The 18,521-nt window shown below is 59.2% G+C and overlaps 1 protein-coding gene across 2 annotated transcripts in view; it reads left to right on the top strand.

Moving 5' to 3' along the window:
- Dync1h1 (dynein, cytoplasmic 1, heavy chain 1) overlaps positions 1–18,521 on the top strand; it is a gene marked incomplete in the record, with an annotated part of 69,572 nt that overhangs the window by 38,767 nt on the left and 12,284 nt on the right. For both annotated transcript variants that reach the window (XM_013507828.1, XM_013507827.1), the window contains 28 exon segments: positions 71–171; positions 1,326–1,485; positions 2,338–2,581; positions 2,714–2,897; positions 3,118–3,330; positions 4,315–4,553; positions 4,845–5,001; positions 5,993–6,220; positions 6,515–6,745; positions 6,915–7,055; positions 7,205–7,438; positions 7,518–7,724; positions 7,805–7,926; positions 8,499–8,664; positions 9,196–9,359; positions 10,297–10,426; positions 11,960–12,093; positions 12,757–12,871; positions 12,946–13,107; positions 13,195–13,409; positions 13,489–13,693; positions 14,806–14,979; positions 15,065–15,184; positions 15,385–15,505; positions 16,717–16,912; positions 17,274–17,391; positions 17,470–17,685; positions 18,288–18,500. In XM_013507828.1, the coding sequence (XP_013363282.1) occupies positions 71–171; positions 1,326–1,485; positions 2,338–2,581; positions 2,714–2,897; positions 3,118–3,330; positions 4,315–4,553; positions 4,845–5,001; positions 5,993–6,220; positions 6,515–6,745; positions 6,915–7,055; positions 7,205–7,438; positions 7,518–7,724; positions 7,805–7,926; positions 8,499–8,664; positions 9,196–9,359; positions 10,297–10,426; positions 11,960–12,093; positions 12,757–12,871; positions 12,946–13,107; positions 13,195–13,409; positions 13,489–13,693; positions 14,806–14,979; positions 15,065–15,184; positions 15,385–15,505; positions 16,717–16,912; positions 17,274–17,391; positions 17,470–17,685; positions 18,288–18,500 (4,910 nt within the window).

Genomic DNA, 18,521 nt, shown 5'->3' on the forward strand with positions numbered 1-18,521 from the left:
AAGTGCTTCTGTAGTCCTTGTAAAGATGCGTGTCCAGTTGGTAACTCAATAGCTCTTCTTCACATAACAGGCCCTGCTGGGACTGGGAAAACAGAGTCTGTCAAAGCCCTGGGCCATCAGCTTGGACGCTTTGTGCTAGTTTTCAACTGTGATGAGACCTTTGATTTCCAGGTGAGGTGCTTTCTGGGAGCCGTCTAAAATCTATGAACCGGGCTGGGGATGCAGCTCAGCGGCACAGCGCCTGCCTGGCAAGCACCAGGCCCTGAGTTCAATTCCTGGTACCAAAACAATAAAAAAAAAAATCTAATGACCCAAGGGGGCCAGCTGGGGACATTAAGCTCTCCCAAAAAGTTGTCAGCCTTAGGGCTGAGCATAGTTTATCTGGCTTCTGAGACCTTGTAGGGATCCCTGTTACTGTGAACTATTTGAGGAGTCCAGTGTGGGTGCTCACGTTTCTGAAATGGATTTTTTATCATTTTTATAGAAAAGCAGTTTTTGGAAGAACTTAGTGCCTGTGCCTAAGAATAAAAAATATAAGGAGGAGGTTTTTTTTTGTTGTTGTTTGAGACAAGGTTTTGCTGTGCAGTTCAGGTTGACCTTGAACTCACTTTATAGCCCAGGCTGGCCTTGAATTCACAGCAGTCCTCCTGCCTCAGCCTCTCAAGTGCTGGAATTACAGGTGTGCACCACCACATCTGGCCATAACTTATTTTCTTCAATGACATTTTATTTATTTATTTATTTATTTTGGTACTGCCACTCAAACTCAGGACTTTACGCTTGCCAGGCAGGTGCTGTATTGGTACATTTTAGATACACATAATGATCACATTCATCATAGAGAATTTGTACCTGTGCATGATAGAACTTGACAGCTGGCTCAGACCCCAGCAGCGTCTGTCCTCACAGTCCTGGAGCCTGGTCCACCAGCAGGATTGTGGTGGGGTGGGCTCCAGTGGGGCCGCTGTGGTGCAGCCAGCCACCCTGCCATCGGCCTCACTTGGCCCTGCCTCTGCACGGGGGCAGGGCTCTGGTGTCTTTCCTGTTTTAGAAGAGCACCGTCATAGGGGCTAGGGTCTGCTCCATGGGACAGTGCTTGCCTAGGAAGTGGAAGGTCCCAGGTTCAGTCCCCAGCACCAACATCAAAACCCAAAAATCAAGAGCCCACCCACCCTGTCTGATGGGGCCCCCACCCATATGAGCCCATTTAACTTCCGAGAGACTGTCTCCACATACAGTCACCTTGGGGCTTAGGATCATCGTGACTTGGGGGCGCTCAAGTCAGTCCCTCACAGGTGGTTTTAGTGTCTTTCTCTCCGTTTCAGGCAATGGGACGCATCTTTGTGGGGCTCTGCCAGGTGGGTGCGTGGGGCTGCTTTGACGAGTTCAACCGCCTGGAGGAGCGGATGCTGTCAGCTGTGTCGCAGCAGGTGCAGTGCATTCAGGAAGCCCTGCGCGAGCACTCCAACCCCAACTACGACAAGAGTAAGGCTTGCGCTCCTTGGGGAGGGCGCTGGGCGGTCTCAGGACACGCTCCGTGAGTGCTGCTCCGGGGCCGAGGGTGAGGGCAGAGTGACTGTGCGGAGGCAGGCGGCATCCTGGTCCAGGAGCAGTCCCTCCTCGCCAGGGTGGGTCCCGGCTGCCCTGGCTGCCTCGTTCCTCCTGTGTCCCAGGGAGCCCACGTCCCCAACCACCTTTTGTCTGTTCAGGCCACCTGATTTAGGGAGTGAGGCATCTGTCAGGGCAGAAGCCGTTGCCTCGCTCAGCACAAAGTCCCAGGCACCTGCAGTGGAGGCAGGGTGAGGCCTCGGGTACTGAATAGGCGAAGTCAACTTGCAGCGTTCCCTTTCAGTCCACAGTAGTGACCTGCCTCAGCGAACTCCCCAGACCTCCTAAGTAAACAGAGGGCGGCGAGCAGGCGCTCCTGCCCTTGCTGTCACACTTGCACTGATAAAGTAGCATGTGCTGCACACACAGGTCGCGTGGCTTGAGACGGGCCCTGCCTGTGCACGCCATGACCTCAGGAGTGGCGTTCTGTGCCCTGAGCCGCTGCGTTGCATGGTGAGGTTGATTCTTCCCGTTCTTGCCCTGCCTTGGCCGTGTTTCTGGCTGTGCTGCTCAGCGCCAGCGGGGCTCCTGCCCCTCGTGTCTGGCTGGGCTCACTTGTGCGCTTGAGGGGAGCCCCTTCGGCAGCCTACACTTCAGCCCCCAGGAGTCGGGGCCTTGGGCTTGGGACTCCTAGCTGACCAGGGAGCAGGTGTACGGTCACCGCGGGGCTGGGACATTGGTGAGTGGTCTTCCCACGCCGTGAGTGTGAATGCCCTCATCTGATTGCAGCCTCTGCCCCCATTACTTGCGAGCTGCTGAACAAACAGGTCAAGGTGAGCCCGGACATGGCCATCTTCATCACCATGAACCCCGGCTACGCAGGCCGCTCCAACCTCCCCGACAACCTCAAGAAGCTGTTCCGCAGCTTGGCCATGACCAAGCCCGACCGGCAGCTGATCGCCCAGGTCATGCTGTACTCTCAGGGCTTCCGCACAGCCGAAGTCCTTGCCAACAAAATCGTCCCGTTCTTCAAGTGAGTCGACCGGCAGCCTGTCAGGTTTTGGGCCCGTGTGGGGGGTGCCCGTGTAACTGCCCACCGCTGGCCCACTCGGAGCTAGTGTGCCCGAGGAGCGCCGCTTTTAAAGCAAACCTCGCCCTGGTGTAGGCTGTGCGACGAGCAGCTGTCCTCTCAGAGCCACTACGATTTCGGGCTGCGGGCCCTGAAGAGTGTGCTGGTGAGCGCGGGCAACGTGAAGCGGGAGAGGATCCAGAAGATCAAGAGGGAGAAGGAGGAGCGCGGGGAGGCCGTGGACGAGGGAGAAATCGCCGAGAACCTGCCTGAACAGGAGGTATGTGCGGCGTCTTCTGATGTACCCTTGGGACTCGAGTCACGCCCCGGTTCTCCTTGGGAGTCCCCCGTCCTGGGAGGAGTGGGCAGGGCGGGTCCCTCGGCCCACCACACAGGCATGTGGGCAAGGTGTGTGTGTCACACGCTGCTTGTGACAGGCACATGCGCCTTTTGGCCCCCGGGCTGGAAGCGTGCGAGCCACACCTCCACCCCTCCTGTAGATTCTGATCCAGAGTGTCTGTGAGACCATGGTGCCCAAGCTGGTGGCCGAGGACATCCCCCTGCTCTTCAGTCTCCTGTCGGACGTGTTTCCCGGGGTCCAGTACCACCGGGGCGAGATGACAGCCCTCCGGGAAGAGCTGAAGAAGGTCTGCCAGGAGATGTACTTGACGTATGGCGACGGAGAGGAAGTCGGCGGCATGTGGGTGGAGAAGGTAACGCGGCCCGCGGTGTGGACTGCTGCCCTCGGCCCCGTAGCCGTGCTCGTCTGCGCTCGGTGGGGCTCTGCTCGTGCAGGCGGGGGAGATACAGAATCTGGCAGCCTGTTAAGCTTTTTTCTTTCTTTCTTAACTTTTTGTTGGCATTTAGAAACAGGATCTAGGGTCTAGCTATGTAGTTCAGCCTGGGCTTGGAACTCGCCCAGGCTGACCCTCAACTCATAGCAGTCCTCCTACCTCAGCCTCCAAAGTGCTGAGATTATAGGCACATACCACCGTGCATAGCTAAATTTTTCTTTGTTTTAAATGTAGAGGTAACAAACGTTAAAACTTGTCTTATATGGTATAGTTAAATCTTTAAAAATTCTAATAGCGTAATTGTTGATGCCAGTAAAGATTGTAACTGCAGGGTGTCCCAGGACCGCTGTTTAACAGCTGGCTCGTAACAAGCCCGTGCTTGACAGTCTGCATTGGCTTCTTCCCTTCCTCCATGCTACTGTCTGTCCAGGCTGGGTGCAGCTGTGCTCTCTTGCTGTCCTCAGAGGGCGGCGTGCTCCCACTGAGACGGCCAGTAAACGTCTCCTGTTTCCCCAGCCCAGCCAGCCTGTGTTGGTCCGGAACTCCCCATAGTGTAGGATGTGGTCAGTGTGACTTCTTTCCAGTTAAATTGTGGGGGGCCCTAAGAGTCCATGGGCTACGCCAGCATGGTGGCTCCTGCCTGTAACCCCAGCTGCTTGGGAAGCTGAGGCAGCAACCACGTGTTCAGGCTGGCTGAAGCATTTTAGCATGACCCAGTCTCAAAGCAGACAGCCGGCAAACCAGGGATCCAGCTCAGTGGTAGAGTGTGTACAGTGCAAGGCCGGGGCTCAGTCCCCATTCCCAGGAAGAGAAACCTCCATAGAACGTGCTTGTTGCTCGCTGTCAGAGTGGCCGAGAGCCCCCGCACCCCCAGGATGTCACAGTGGTGGTCCTGGCCTGCAGGTTCTACAGCTGTACCAGATCACCCAGATCAACCACGGCCTGATGATGGTGGGGCCCTCAGGCAGCGGGAAGAGCATGGCCTGGCGGGTGCTGCTAAAGGCCCTGGAGCGGCTGGAGGGTGTAGAGGGCGTGGCCCACATCATCGACCCCAAGGCCATCAGCAAAGACCACCTCTACGGCACCCTGGACCCCAACACCAGAGAGTGGACGGATGGGCTCTTCACGCACGTGCTGAGAAAGTGCGTCAGCTGTGGTTGTGTTTGCCTTGTGGGGCGCGTGAGGCCCGAGTACTGCCTTCTCAGGGTCAAGCGGTGTGTTGCTTGCCAGTCAGAGCCGGACAGGCTGTGGGTCACTTAGAAGCTGTGGTGGGCAGGGCTGGCGTGCAGGTCGGTGCGCGCTTGCCGGGCATGCACAACATCCTGCGCTCCCTGCCCGGCACAGGGGAAAGGTAGGGTGGGCGCCGTAGGGTAAGCATTTGGATCCTGGAGTCTCGATCCAGTCGGCAGCTGTGTTCACGTCCTCCCGACCAGGATCATAGACAACGTGAGGGGCGAGCTGCAGAAGCGCCAGTGGATTGTCTTCGATGGCGATGTAGACCCCGAGTGGGTGGAGAACCTCAACTCCGTGCTGGACGACAACAAGCTCCTGACTCTGCCGAACGGGGAGCGGCTCAGCCTTCCACCCAACGTAAGTTCCTTCCAGCATGGCAGAGCCCACTGCTGGCCAAGCCCAGCCCTGGAGGGGGGCCCGGCAGCACCCCAACTCGGTTTCCCTCCCAAGGCCTCAGTTGCCGTAGGTCAGCTGCCGCTGGCGCCTTAATGTGAAGTGGGAAGCCCCAGAGGTGACGCGTGCAGCTCTCCCTGCAGGGCATCGCTGTGGGCGTGCTGGTCCTTAGTGCTCGCTGGCTTTTGTAGGTGAACCTTTGGCACGGGTGTGCACAGAGGAGGAGAGCAGCGTGCAGCGGGGCCTTCCCCGGGAGCCTGGGGCTCGTCCCCTGTAGGGGTGCTGAGTGCTGGCCCTGCTGTGGGGACTGCCGGACAGCCCGAGCCTCTGGTCAGCGACAGTGTTGACCCCTCCTTGCTGCTGGGCCGTGTTCGTACTGCAGCCTGGACACACTCAAGCGTGACCTGGCTTTGCCGCCTCGGGTCCTCGGCAGCCAGCGGTCAGTGGACTCCACTCTGGTGGAAGGGAGCCGGGCTCCACGAAAGGCTGCGTAGCACAGAGGCTCAGGCTCTGGGGCCCTCGGCCCGGTGAAACTCAGCCCCACCACATAGCAGTGCGCAGGGCGCAGGGTGAGCACTGCAGCGGTCAGCTCCCGTCCTGCTGTGAGCTCCTGGCCCGGGAGAGCTCCACCTGGTGGGCTGACAGCCCTTCTGCCACCAGGCTTCTCCCCAGATTTTTTTTTTTTTTTTGGTTTTTTTCTGGCCCTGGGAATCGAACTCACAACCTCATGCTTACCAGGCAGGCACTGTGCCACTGAGCTAAACCCCCAGCCCCCTCCCCAGATTCTTGAGAGGACAGGACATGGGCATTGTAGTGACGTGAATTGTAGGTGTTTTTATTTTTAGAGTCAATGTGGAAAATTAAGTTGCCTTTTCGGTTTGTGTAGGTAAGAGAGTTTCACTACCCAGTTTCTAGGAATCTGCATCCTAACACGTGCACGACGTTGTCTTTCAAGGTGCGCATCATGTTTGAGGTGCAGGACCTGAAGTATGCCACCCTGGCCACAGTGTCACGCTGCGGCATGGTCTGGTTCAGCGAGGACGTGCTGAGCACGGACATGATCTTCAACAACTTCCTGGCCCGGCTGCGCAGCATCCCGCTGGACGAAGGGGAGGACGAGGCGCAGCGTCGGCGCAAGGGCAAGGAGGACGAGGGCGAGGAGGCCGCGTCCCCCATGCTGCAGGTGCGAGGCCGTGGGGTCGCAGTGCCGTGCACACCAGCCTGCACAGCCCCCACTCCCGGCAGACACCCCATGGTTTTGTGTGATTGTGTGTGTCCTTCATCGGCTTCTGAGGAAGCCCAGCCATAGCAGCTTCAGAAGTGAGGTGTGTGTGGGAGATTAAAGAATCCCTGGAATTGCCTCCTGCAGTTGATGGACTGCCTTTCCACGTGGGGCAGGGAAGCCCTTTCCTGGGAAGGAGGAGGCTCGGTCCTCTCCCAGCAAGCCCCCAGCACCCCATTTCCTGTTCCTCTCCAGATCCAGAGGGACGCAGCCACCATCATGCAGCCGTACTTCACGTCCAACGGCCTGGTCACCAAGGCACTGGAGCACGCCTTCCAGCTGGAGCACATCATGGACCTGACGCGCCTGCGCTGCCTGGGCTCGCTCTTCTCCATGCTGCACCAGGCCTGCCGCAACGTGGCGCAGTACAACGCCAACCACCCCGACTTCCCCATGCAGATCGAGCAGCTGGAGCGCTACATCCAGGTCAGCTGAGAGCCTGGCACCGCTAGGCAGGGCGGGCTGTCCCCAGGGGCTGGGGCAGGTGCAGGGTCTGCCCTCCAGGGGTGTGGGAAGTCCCCGGTTCACTTCGCTGCCAGTGTCTTCTCTGTTGTGGTGGAAGTGTTCGAGAAATGCCGTTTGCATCCCCCCACAGCGCTACCTGGTCTATGCCATCCTCTGGTCCTTGTCTGGAGACAGTCGGCTGAAGATGCGGGCCGAGCTGGGCGAGTACATCAGAAGAATCACCACCGTGCCGCTGCCCACCACGCCCAACATTCCCATCATCGACTACGAGGTGAGGCAGTGGCCGCGGCCCTTCTCCTGCACTCTCGCTGCATTGGTTTAGTGCGTCTTTTCAGTATCACGAGGTCACCAGGAACGCGGGTCAGGGCCTTTCTTCAGCTTGCAGAGGCCCCAGGTGACTCGCTTGCATCCTGACTGCAGGTGTCCATCAGCGGAGAGTGGGCCCCATGGCAGGCCAAGGTGCCTCAGATCGAGGTGGAGACACACAAGGTGGCGGCCCCGGATGTCGTCGTGCCAACTCTGGACACGGTCCGGCACGAGGCCCTGCTGTACACCTGGCTGGCCGAGCACAAGCCGCTGGTCCTTTGTGGCCCTCCCGGGTCAGGCAAGACCATGACCCTCTTCAGCGCCCTCCGCGCCTTGCCCGACATGGAGGTAAAGGGGCCGGAGCAGCCGTGGGGCTGCGGGGCTGCAGCACAGGCTTGCCCTTCATTAACCTCGCTTCCTTCCGAAGGTCGTGGGCCTCAACTTCTCCAGCGCCACCACCCCAGAGCTGCTCCTGAAGACCTTCGACCACTACTGCGAGTACAGGCGCACACCCAACGGGGTCGTCCTGGCCCCCGTGCAGCTGGGCAAGTGGCTGGTGTTGTTCTGCGACGAGATCAACCTTCCGGACATGGATAAATACGGGACCCAGAGGGTCATCTCCTTCATCAGACAGGTCAGCGGTGTCCCCAGCCCTCTTCCCTCAGCCTCCAGCTCACGTCCTACTCCTGATGTGCTGCTTGTCCTTTCCCGCAGATGGTGGAACACGGAGGCTTTTACCGCACCTCAGACCAGACGTGGGTGAAGCTAGAGCGGATCCAGTTCGTCGGGGCCTGCAACCCACCCACCGACCCCGGCAGGAAGCCCCTCTCGCACAGGTAGCGCGCTCCTGGCCCTCTGGCCTCGCTGCAGCCGGGGTGATAAGGTGACAGCACTTGCGCTCTTCTCCCACCGGGTTGCGCAAGCTGCTGTAGCCACACTAGGGAGATTAAATGCCAAGCGTTAGGCTGGCTGCGGTGGTGCAGAGCAGTAATCCCCAGCACCCAGAGGAGGCTGAGGTAGGAGGATTGCTGTGAGTTTGAGGCCAGCTCAGGCTACAAGTTTAAGGACAGCCTGAACTACATACTGAGACCCTGCCTCAAGAAATACAAAACAAAACAAAACAAAAAAGGCAAGTGTTAGGCTGAGAGCACTGCTCCGGGGCAGAGCACCTGCCTGGCATGTGTGAGACCTCGGCTCCAACTCCAGGCCTGCAGAGGCGAGGAAGAAAACCTGTGGCTTTGCGGGTCCTAACGACCGGCCCCAGGCTTCTGCGGGGCCATGCGGGGCTGGAGCAAGCCTGGGCTCCTTTCCCATCCCGTTCGGTCCCTTCACAGTTCTGTGAGACTGGCCTGAGCGGGCCTGGGTGGGCAGGTCAGGAAGGGACTTCTGAGCCACTGTCCCCACACAGGTTCTTGCGGCACGTGCCCGTTGTCTACGTGGACTACCCGGGGCCTGCCTCCCTGACGCAGATCTACGGCACCTTCAACCGCGCCATGCTGAGGCTCATCCCATCGCTGCGGACCTACGCCGAGCCGCTCACGGCCGCCATGGTGGAGTTCTACACCATGTCCCAGGTGCGAGGCCTTGGCCGGGCTACCATCAGAGCCTCTCGGCCTGGGTGCTGGTTTGCTGACCCGCCCGTGTTCTCCTGTTAGAGAAGGCCATGCTCTGCTGTGTCTTGTAGGACAGGTGCATTTCGTACCACACAGCCACATCTGTGTCTGTGTCTGTGTGTGTGTGTGTGTGTGTGTGTGTATGAGAGAGAGAGACAATTGCATGTTTGCCCAGTTGCTCTTAAGATGGCTGCACCGGTGGACCTGAATGCACATGCGTATAATCTAAGCCCTTCAGAGCCTGGAACAAGAGTATCTCAGCCCTTGTGGTGAACTGCATCCCCAGCCACCCCACCGGCCCTTTTTTCTTTTAATTTTTGAGACAGGGTCTCGCTGAACTGTTCAGGTTGTGTTCCAACTTGCAGTCCTCCTGCCTTGGCCTCCCAGGGTGCTAGGAGTATGGTGTGCACCCCTGCGCCTGGCTCCTTGCCTGTAGCGACTTCTCCGCATCAAAGGACAGTCGCACCTCATCCCTGCCCCTCCCCTCCACAGGAGAGGTTCACCCAGGACACGCAGCCCCACTACATCTACTCGCCCCGGGAGATGACCAGGTGGGTGAGGGGCATCTTCGAAGCCCTGCGACCCCTGGAGACACTGCCTGTGGAGGGCCTCATCCGGATCTGGGCACACGAAGCCCTGCGTCTCTTCCAGGACAGGTGAGGCGGCCAGGGTCCACGGCCGGGTGCACCATCCCTGCATTGAGCCCGCGTGACGGCAGGGCCAGGTGCCCAGGACTGCCCACCGCACCTGGCCATTCACGGCCTCTGTCACTGCCTGGTGGATCAGACTGGGCGGCCTGGTGGCCTTATCACAACCCTGCCTGCGCCCCTGTGTCCACTCTGCCACCCCCCGCCCCCACGTCCCGCTCTTGCTCCAGGGCTCGCAGCTCACGCTGCTCCCCGGCTCTTTCTTTCCTGTGGCCGCTTGGATCCCATCGTGCCTCTCAGAGCGCTGGTCCTGTGCTCCCTGCGCTGCTGCCGTGCTGTGAAATCTCACCCTTTTAGTGAGCAACGAGAAGAGAACTGCTGTGTACTCGTCACAGACTTCCCGTAGTGTCAGGGTTTTGTTTAAAGTTCTTCACGTAGGCTCGAGCGTAGTGGTGACGCTTGGCCTCACGGTCCGGCCCCCCGGCCACCGCGCCCGGCATCCTGCACGTGTCGCCCGCTTGGCTTCGGAGAGCCCCGCCCCTCCAGACGGCCCTGCCTGTTACAGTTCCGGTTCTGTTGCTTCGTGCCTCCACAACATTGGGAGCATTTCTGTTTAGCAAGTTCAGAATCCAGACTCTTGACGGGGCGCGTGGCCTGCTGTGGTCCAAGCCCTAGGAGGCCGAGGCAGGAGGAGCGCTTGAGCCCAGGCGTTCAAGACCAGCTTGGGCGACCCCGCAGGACCTCCCCTCAAACACAAAAACAAGTTTCTGTTTTCATTTCTTCAGTCAGTTACGTAGCCAACTGTCGGGGGAGTGTGTGAGACCCCACCAGCGTCGCGAGGGCTGCCACACGTGGTGTGAAAGTGGCTGCTGCGGCAGCGGCCTGTGGCAAGCCCGCCTCTGGCCTCCACCCCAGCGTCTTCTCTCACTGGCCACTGTCCCCGCAGGCTGGTGGAGGACGAGGAGCGGCGCTGGACTGACGAGAACATCGACATGGTCGCTCTGAAGCACTTCCCCAACATAGACAAGGAGAAGGCCATGAGCCGGCCCATCCTGTACAGCAACTGGCTGTCCAAGGTGAGGGCCGCGCCCCTCCCGGTCCGTCCTGTCCTCCGCCCCTCCGCTTAGCGTGCCGCCCTCAGCCGCGGCCTCTGTCGGGAAGCCACCGTGGCCGAGCCGTGTTGGGGCTGCGTGCGCTGTGTGCTGCGTCCCTACAGCTCCCCAGGAAGGTTGCCGCTCGAGATGGAGCCCTGGGTCTCCACCGGAGGCGCTGCTCCACGCGGCGTGGAGAGGGCCGAGCCTGGCCATCCTCACCACAGGTGGGCAGCTGTGCTGGCGTGTGCAAAGGTCTCTGTCCGGAGACGCCAAGCGGAGTAGACGTTTCCAAAGCAGCTGGCAGCGGCCTTCCGCGAGCACAGTGAGGGCTGAGAGTGTGGCCACGGCACGCACCTCACACCAGAGATGCGGGGACCAGGGTAGGCGGAAGCGTCCGATGGGGAAGAGGACGGGGCACTGGTGCGTCTGGACGTCACCGAGAGATGCGCTGTGCTGTGACGGCCAACACCGCGGAACTTTGAGTGACACGGACAGCTCACGGTGGCATGCACGCCATAGGTCTGCCACCACTGGCCTGTGCGCTGTCAGAGATTCCTGAGCTGGCAGGGTAGGCTGCAAGGATGAGGCAGGAGGATATCTTAAGCACAGAATTAAAGGCCAGTCTGCAAGACCCTGCCGCTAGGCGGGTGGGGAATATCTTTTCAGGGAGAGCAAGGCCTGCTGGCAACAGCTAGAAACAGCAAGCTCGGCGGGCCCGGGGGTCAGACACCACGCCCGCCTCCTCCCCGGGGACACTTCCCCGTGGTCGCCTTGGCGCTCCCTCTCCACTTCTTGGTGCCAGGAGTGCGGCCCCAGGCCTCACACGCCCGGCAGCTGCTCTCCTACTGAGCCGCATCCCCAGCCCTCTATCGGGTCTTCAGAGAGTAAACGTTCCTCGGAGCTGACCAGTCACACCCGGCCTGTCAGAGTTTCAGTGCGGTGAGCCGTGGCGCCCCCCTGTCTCCCCAGGCCCTCACTGTCCCGGCACTGCCGGCCGGGCGGCCTGTGCTGCGCAGCGCCTGACTGGGCAGGAGGTGTCCGCGGGTGTGGTGATGTCGGAAGTGAGAGGCTGTGTGCTGAGCCCCGTGGTCAGCATCTGAGTGGGAAGCCTCACCCCTGCGTGTCTAGGGTCCTGACCGTGCACAGCCTTCCCTCCCGCAGAAGGCGCCAGCCGGGTTGCACAGCGCCTGCCCGGAAGGGCCGGGAGCCGTCGTGTGTGGCACGCACTCTGCTCCGGGATCGCACTTTCTCCGCGTGTTCACCAAGTTTAATTTTCTCTATAACCCAAAAACATATGTTAGCTGGAGATGAATGGAAAGGCAGGTTTTATAGTTCTAAACGTGCAGATCAGTTTACATTTTTGTTGCTGCATTGTAAAAGTGACCTTCCATTGCATTTTTCAGCAGTTTCTTCATACATCCCCTTCTGGCTAACGGAAGGAAGTAAAATTGACTCAGCTCTGATAATTTGGACGGTTTCTTCTAAGCAATTTGGATTGTCACCTTTCTTCTGTAGGATTACATTCCAGTGGACCAAGAAGAATTAAGAGATTATGTCAAAGCGAGACTAAAGGTCTTCTATGAAGAGGAACTCGATGTTCCTCTGGTCCTGTTTAATGAGGTGCTCGACCATGTGCTCAGGATCGACAGGTGAGCATTCTGGCCTTAGCTGCTCCTGTCCGCTGTTGAGGGTGGGGGTCACACACAACCTCGGGCCGTCCTCCCTGCCTCGCCCTTCCTGCTCTTCCTCCTCCTTCTGTCCCCAAGTCCCACTTAACTGTCTGAACCTTGTGTCCCAAGAAGAACGTCAAGGGCTGGCGATATAGCTCAGTGGCATAAGCACCTGCCTGGCAAGCGCAAAGTCCTGAGTTTGATTCCCGGTACCAAAAAAAAAAAATTGATTTAATGACAAATGAGGATCTGTCATGATAGTACAGTTCTCCCAAGGATGTAGCTCAGTGGCACAAGCATCTGCCTAGCAAGCACAAGGTTCTAAGTTCGATGCCCACTACCAAAGAAAAAAAAGCTACGCCAAGAAGAGCATCACTCCCCACCCCTGTTTCCACCTGGCCAGAGCCGGGCTCATGCTCTCGTGACTCCTGAGAGTCCAAAGCAGCCAGACCACACCTTGCTGTTTGTGTCCCCCGCTGGAAGTCCCCTAGCAAATAACCACTGCTCAACAAGGTGTACTGTGCAAATTCAAGTTCAGACGTACTCAAAATATTACAGGTTCAGTACCAGAAAAGTTTTGGACACAAGTGGTAAATGGGGATGAGGCACATCAGCCTTGATGTTTATCTCATTGTGTTCCAGAATATTCCGCCAACCGCAAGGCCACTTGCTTCTGATTGGTGTCAGTGGCGCGGGAAAGACCACCCTGTCCCGCTTCGTGGCCTGGATGAACGGCTTGAGCGTGTACCAGATCAAGGTGGGTCAGGTGCAGCCCCCGCTCCCTGCAGAGCCAGGCGCGAGCGAGGGCCTGACTGGCGGCTGCCTCTGTAGGTGCACAGGAAGTACACCGGGGAGGACTTCGACGAGGACCTGCGCACAGTGCTGAGACGCTCCGGCTGCAAGAACGAGAAGATAGCGTTCATCATGGACGAGTCCAACGTTCTGGACTCTGGGTTCCTGGAGCGGATGAACACCCTTCTGGCTAACGGAGAGGTGAGTAAGCAGCAGGCGCTGTGGTGCCTCGTGTCGGGGGGCAGCGTGTGGTGCGGGCTGGGGACTCACCCGGGGTCGTTTCCCCAGGTCCCCGGGCTCTTCGAAGGAGATGAGTACGCCACCCTGATGACACAGTGCAAGGAGGGGGCGCAGAAGGAGGGCCTGATGCTGGACTCGCACGAGGAGCTCTACAAGTGGTTCACCAGCCAGGTCATCCGCAACCTGCACGTCGTGTTCACCATGAACCCGTCCTCCGAGGGGCTGAAGGACCGCGCAGCCACGTCGCCTGCCCTCTTCAACAGGTATGCTGGGCCTGGCCGCCTGCCTCCCGCCGAGGGCAGCCACTGCTGGCAGCGGGTCTGAGGCTGGCATCTCCCGCAGGTGTGTGCTGAACTGGTTTGGCGACTGGTCCACCGAAGCCTTGTACCAAGTTGGCAAAGAATTCACGAGTAAAATGGACCTGGAGAAGCCCAACTACATCGTGCCCGATTACATGCCAGTGGTGTATGACAAGCTGCCGCAGCCCCCGTCACATCGCGAGGCCATCGTGAACAGCTGCGTGTTCGTCCACCAGACGCTCCACCAGGTGAGTTCAGCTGTAGGTGAGCGCACACGGGGTGACTTCGTGCCGCGCTGCTGAACTGATGTATGAAAGTAGACCTAGGGGCCTCTCGCCGGCATCATGGTGTGAGCGCAGAAGAAACGCTTGTTTCTCACTCTGCCCGTTCCTTAGCGATGTCTCATCCCTGTTCCCAGGCTGGAGCCCACGCAGCCTCTGTTGCTGCCCCGCAGAGCTGCCCTCTCCCTCCTCTTCCCCACTGTTGCGTACCCAGGCCTCTCTCCCCCTCTGGGCCAGGCTTGCCGTGAGCCATGTCAGAGTGTAGGGCTGTGGCTGGCCCCAGTTAGGCTTCCTTCCAGAACATGCAGCCCGCAGGCTTTGTTTGCTTCAGCTGCTGGCCCTTGCTTACCCTACACCTTTGGGCTCTGGAAGTCGACCCTTGCCTGCCAGGAAGACTGTGTGAAACCTGCTGGAGCTCCTGCTCCCAGCAGCCCGGCAGCCAGTGCTCCTGTGGCCAGCTCTGTAGTTCCTGGAGTGTTGTCCATCCCAGGCCAGAAGTGACCAGAGCCATGTACCACTTAAGCCTGTTCTTGCATCATTTCTTGTTTTGGTGTCTCTTGAGAGTAAGCAGTAACCAGGCGTGTTGGTGCATGCTGGTAATCCCAGCACTTGAGAGGCTGAGGTGTGAGGATTGCTGCGAGTTTGAGGCCAGTCTGCACTACGTAGTGAGACCCTTTCTAAAAAAATTAAAACATGAAAAAAAAAAGCAATAGGGGGCTGAGGGATATAGCTCAGTGGCATAAGCACCTGCCTGGCAAGCACAAGGTCATGAGTTCGATTCCCAGTACCGGAAAAAAAAAGAGCAATAGGAGGAGCAGACACGACGTTTCTTGGGCCTTTTCATATACAGTGTGCCGTGGGGTTGGACACTCAGACTGGTTAGAGCAGCTGAAGGGGCAGGCTCTGTGGTCAGTCCCGTTGAGCTCTTGCAGTTGGCCCTCCCACCTGTCTTGACTCCCGAGCTGGGCGTGGTCCACCAAGTCACACTGTGGCCCAGTGAGGTGAGATGGGAGAGTTTGCTGAGGCCGAAGCACTGTGCGTCTGGGAGAGAAAAAAGGTTTAACTTTCCCTCCCGCAAGGCCAATGCTCGGCTCGCCAAGCGAGGAGGCAGGACGATGGCCATCACCCCTCGCCACTACCTTGACTTCATCAACCACTACGCCAACCTCTTCCATGAGAAGCGCAGCGAGCTGGAGGAGCAGCAGATGCACCTGAATGTCGGGCTCAGGAAGATCAAGGAAACGGTTGACCAGGTGGGGCCGGGGCTGGCCTCAGCCCAGGGCCGGGCTGCGGGGGGGACTCCCGTATCTATGCTCCCGCTGTGCGTCCTGTGTCCAGGTGGAGGAGCTGCGCCGAGACCTGAGGATAAAGAGCCAGGAGCTGGAGGTGAAGAACGCAGCGGCCAACGACAAGCTGAAAAAGATGGTGAAGGACCAGCAGGAGGCCGAGAAGAAAAAGGTACTTCCTCTTCCTGCAGGCTGGGCGGGCTCGCGCTCAGTGAGGGCAAGAACTTCGGTTTGAGATGGGTGTCGGGGCCTAGGGCCGCTGCGATCTGCATGTGTGCACTGGTGCGTGTATGCGCCGGCGTGTGTGGCAGAGGAGTCACTCAGCGTGTTCACACGGAACCCAGATGTTCCCAAGCTGCCTTTCCTTCCTAGGTCATGAGCCAGGAAATCCAGGAGCAGCTGCACAAGCAGCAGGAAGTGATTGCAGACAAACAGATGAGCGTCAAAGAGGACCTGGACAAGGTGGAGCCCGCCGTCATCGAGGCCCAGAATGGTGGGTTCTGCTGCAGCCCTCGACATCCCTCAGCACTCTCGGTGGCTGACGCGGGGTCCTACGGCTTCCTTGCACAATTAGCAAAGATCTGAAGGCTTTCTGAGTCCCCAGGGCCAGCCAGGCACAGTGCGCACACCTCATTCCAGCACTTGGGAAGCTGAGGCTGAAGGACTTTGAGTTTGGAGCCAGCCTAGGCTACGTACACAATAACCAAGTAAACACTTAGGGTTGTCTCCGCCTTTTAGAGCACAGTAGCTGCTCTGGTCAGAGAAAATCTGTTGAGTAAGCCTTGTGTCACTAAGTATTCTGAAAGACTTGAGAATTACAGTGCTGCGTCGGCTCACAAAGTCAGTTCTCTCCACGATTCCGGACCCAAACTGTATTGGACAAGAACCGAATCAGATTTCCCTAAGGTCAACATTGAGCCTAACCGTTGAATTTGATTCAGTTCTCGTCCGGTTTGGTTTGCGGCCAGATTCATGGAAAGAATTAGGGCCGTGGGCCCAAGCACCCTGTATGTGAGTGTGCTGTTTGTGGGTCCCTGGCAACTGAAGAAGTGCCTACAAGTGCTCTCCATCAGCACCTTGCAGCCATTTCTGAGTATTCCAGCCGTGGCCGGGCCGCCAGCCTTAAGGGTGGGCAGTGGTCGCTTCCCGCTGTTGCTGCTCCCCTCCCTGGCTACCTGTGGGTGCTGCTGCCTGCTCTGCAGTCCCGAGAGTAAAGAGGGGCCTCCCCTGTGCCCTCTCCTGCCCACTTGTCTCTATCCTGCCCTGATGTCGGAATTGACTCAGTTCTCACGTTGACGAAGGCACCACCGACACCAGACCTTTCTGTTCAGTTGGGTCTGGATGAGAATTTCATGTTCCCCTGCTGAGTAATTATTTCAGATGTGTTTTACTAAAACGTCAAGCTAGAAGGCTGGATTTCAGCATGGAAAAGACGTTGACCTTATTTTTTTTCTTTTTTGTACAGTGGGGATGGAAATCAGGGCCTCGGCAGCCATTTTTTATTTCTTGTTTTGAGATGGGGTCTCGCTAAACGGCCTGGGCTTTTTCAGGAGCATCCGCAGGTGGAGGTAGTGCGGTCAGGTGTTTCTAGTTGTTGCAGGAACCTTGCTCGATGCGCCGCTCCTCCGGGGCTGGGGCAGGGTCTTGGCCTCTGTCCTTTCCCCACTGCGCCGCTCCTGACGCGCCCACTGCCCACTGCCACAGCTGTCAAGTCCATCAAGAAGCAGCACCTGGTGGAGGTGCGGTCCATGGCCAACCCCCCCGCTGCCGTAAAGCTGGCCCTCGAGTCCATCTGCCTCCTGCTGGGCGAGAGCACCACAGACTGGAAGCAGATCCGCTCCATCATCATGCGGGAGAACTTCATCCCCACCATCGTCAACTTTTCTGCCGAGGAGATCAGGTGCGGGGCAGGGCAGCGAGACTGGTGTTGCCGCAGTGTGCCTGCCTCTCTCGACCTTGTCCTGAGAGACCAGCCGGCCCTCCCCACCCCCACAGCACTTTCCTCGGCTCGTATCAGCGGCGCCTGCCTCCATTCTGTCCAGAGTAGCCGTGGCCGCTGGGAGGATGTCGCCCTTGGCTGAGGTTGGGGTCAGGGCCACCAGCTGCTGCACCAGAACCGGCCCAAGTCTGTCCCTATCCGCAGCATCACCCCCTACATGCCCAGCTCATCCCCAGGGTCACCCGGGCAGCAAGATGGGCACCGGCTCTGGGCCCCTGCGTTTGGCCTGTACTTGCTTAGAAATCACATTCCTCCTCCACAGTGACGCCATAAGGGAGAAAATGAAGAAAAACTACATGTCCAATCCGAGCTACAACTACGAAATCGTGAACCGGGCTTCGCTGGCCTGCGGCCCCATGGTGAAATGGGCCATTGCGCAGGTAAGTGAGGGCCGGGCTCCGCAGGGGCCGTCCCTGCCTGTCGCTTCTGCGTCACACCTGCTGGCTCGCCCCTCGCAGCTGAACTACGCGGACATGCTCAAGCGCGTGGAGCCCCTGCGGAACGAGCTGCAGAAGCTGGAGGACGACGCCAAGGACAACCAGCAGAAGGCCAACGAGGTGGAGCAGATGATCCGCGACCTGGAGGCCAGCATTGCACGCTATAAGGAGGAGTATGCCGTGCTCATCTCGGAGGCCCAGGCCATCAAGGCAGACCTGGCGGCCGTGGAGGCGAAGGTGCGCGGGCTCCGGCTCTGGGCCGTGCTGGACCTGCCCTGTGTCTGTCCGGCTGCTGAGACGAGGGTCTCGGTCCTGGTGGAGGCCGAGGGGGACACGCTGGCTGGAGCACACCACCGTGTCGGTCTCGGCGACCCTCCTCCGTCTGCCGGGGCCTGAGCGCCCGAAGTGGTGTTTGCAGACAGGCGGATGCCTGCCAGGGGGCTGGGAGCTTCCCGCCCCGCCTGCCCTGCATCTGCCCCACCTGCGGGCCCTCCTCAGTGTCTCCTGTCTACTCCTGTCCCGTCCCGTGTGTGGCTGCTCGTTTACTCCCATTTCCCCCGCTACGTCCTCACAATGGTCCCCTCCATCCTCTGCCTCTGAGGTCCCCTCCAGGCACCGCCTGCTGCCCTCACCACAGGCCCTTTGTCCCTGTGCCACGCAAACGCCCCAGGTCTGTCAGTGCTGTGCTGCTGCCTGGCCGGCGGGTACTAGTGGTGCCGTTGCCACGAGCATGTGCAGCCCCGTCTCACACTTCCCGCCCCGCCGCACCTGGCCGCGTCAGGACGTCCGGGCGGCCCTGGCCATGCTGACCCCGGCGTGCCCCTTCATTCTCCTCCCAGGTGAACCGAAGCACTGCCCTTCTTAAGAGTTTGTCTGCCGAACGCGAGCGGTGGGAGAAGACGAGCGAAACCTTCAAGAATCAGATGTCCACCATCGCTGGGGACTGCCTCCTGTCCGCCGCGTTCATCGCCTACGCCGGCTACTTCGACCAGCAGATGCGGCAGAATCTGTTCACCACCTGGTCGCACCACCTGCAGCAAGCCAACATCCAGGTGTCTGGGGGCGGGGCGCTG

Source organism: Chinchilla lanigera, unplaced genomic scaffold (genome assembly GCF_000276665.1).
Source record: "Chinchilla lanigera isolate Chin_1 unplaced genomic scaffold, ChiLan1.0 scaffold00137, whole genome shotgun sequence".
NCBI classification, from domain to species: Eukaryota; Metazoa; Chordata; class Mammalia; order Rodentia; family Chinchillidae; genus Chinchilla; species Chinchilla lanigera.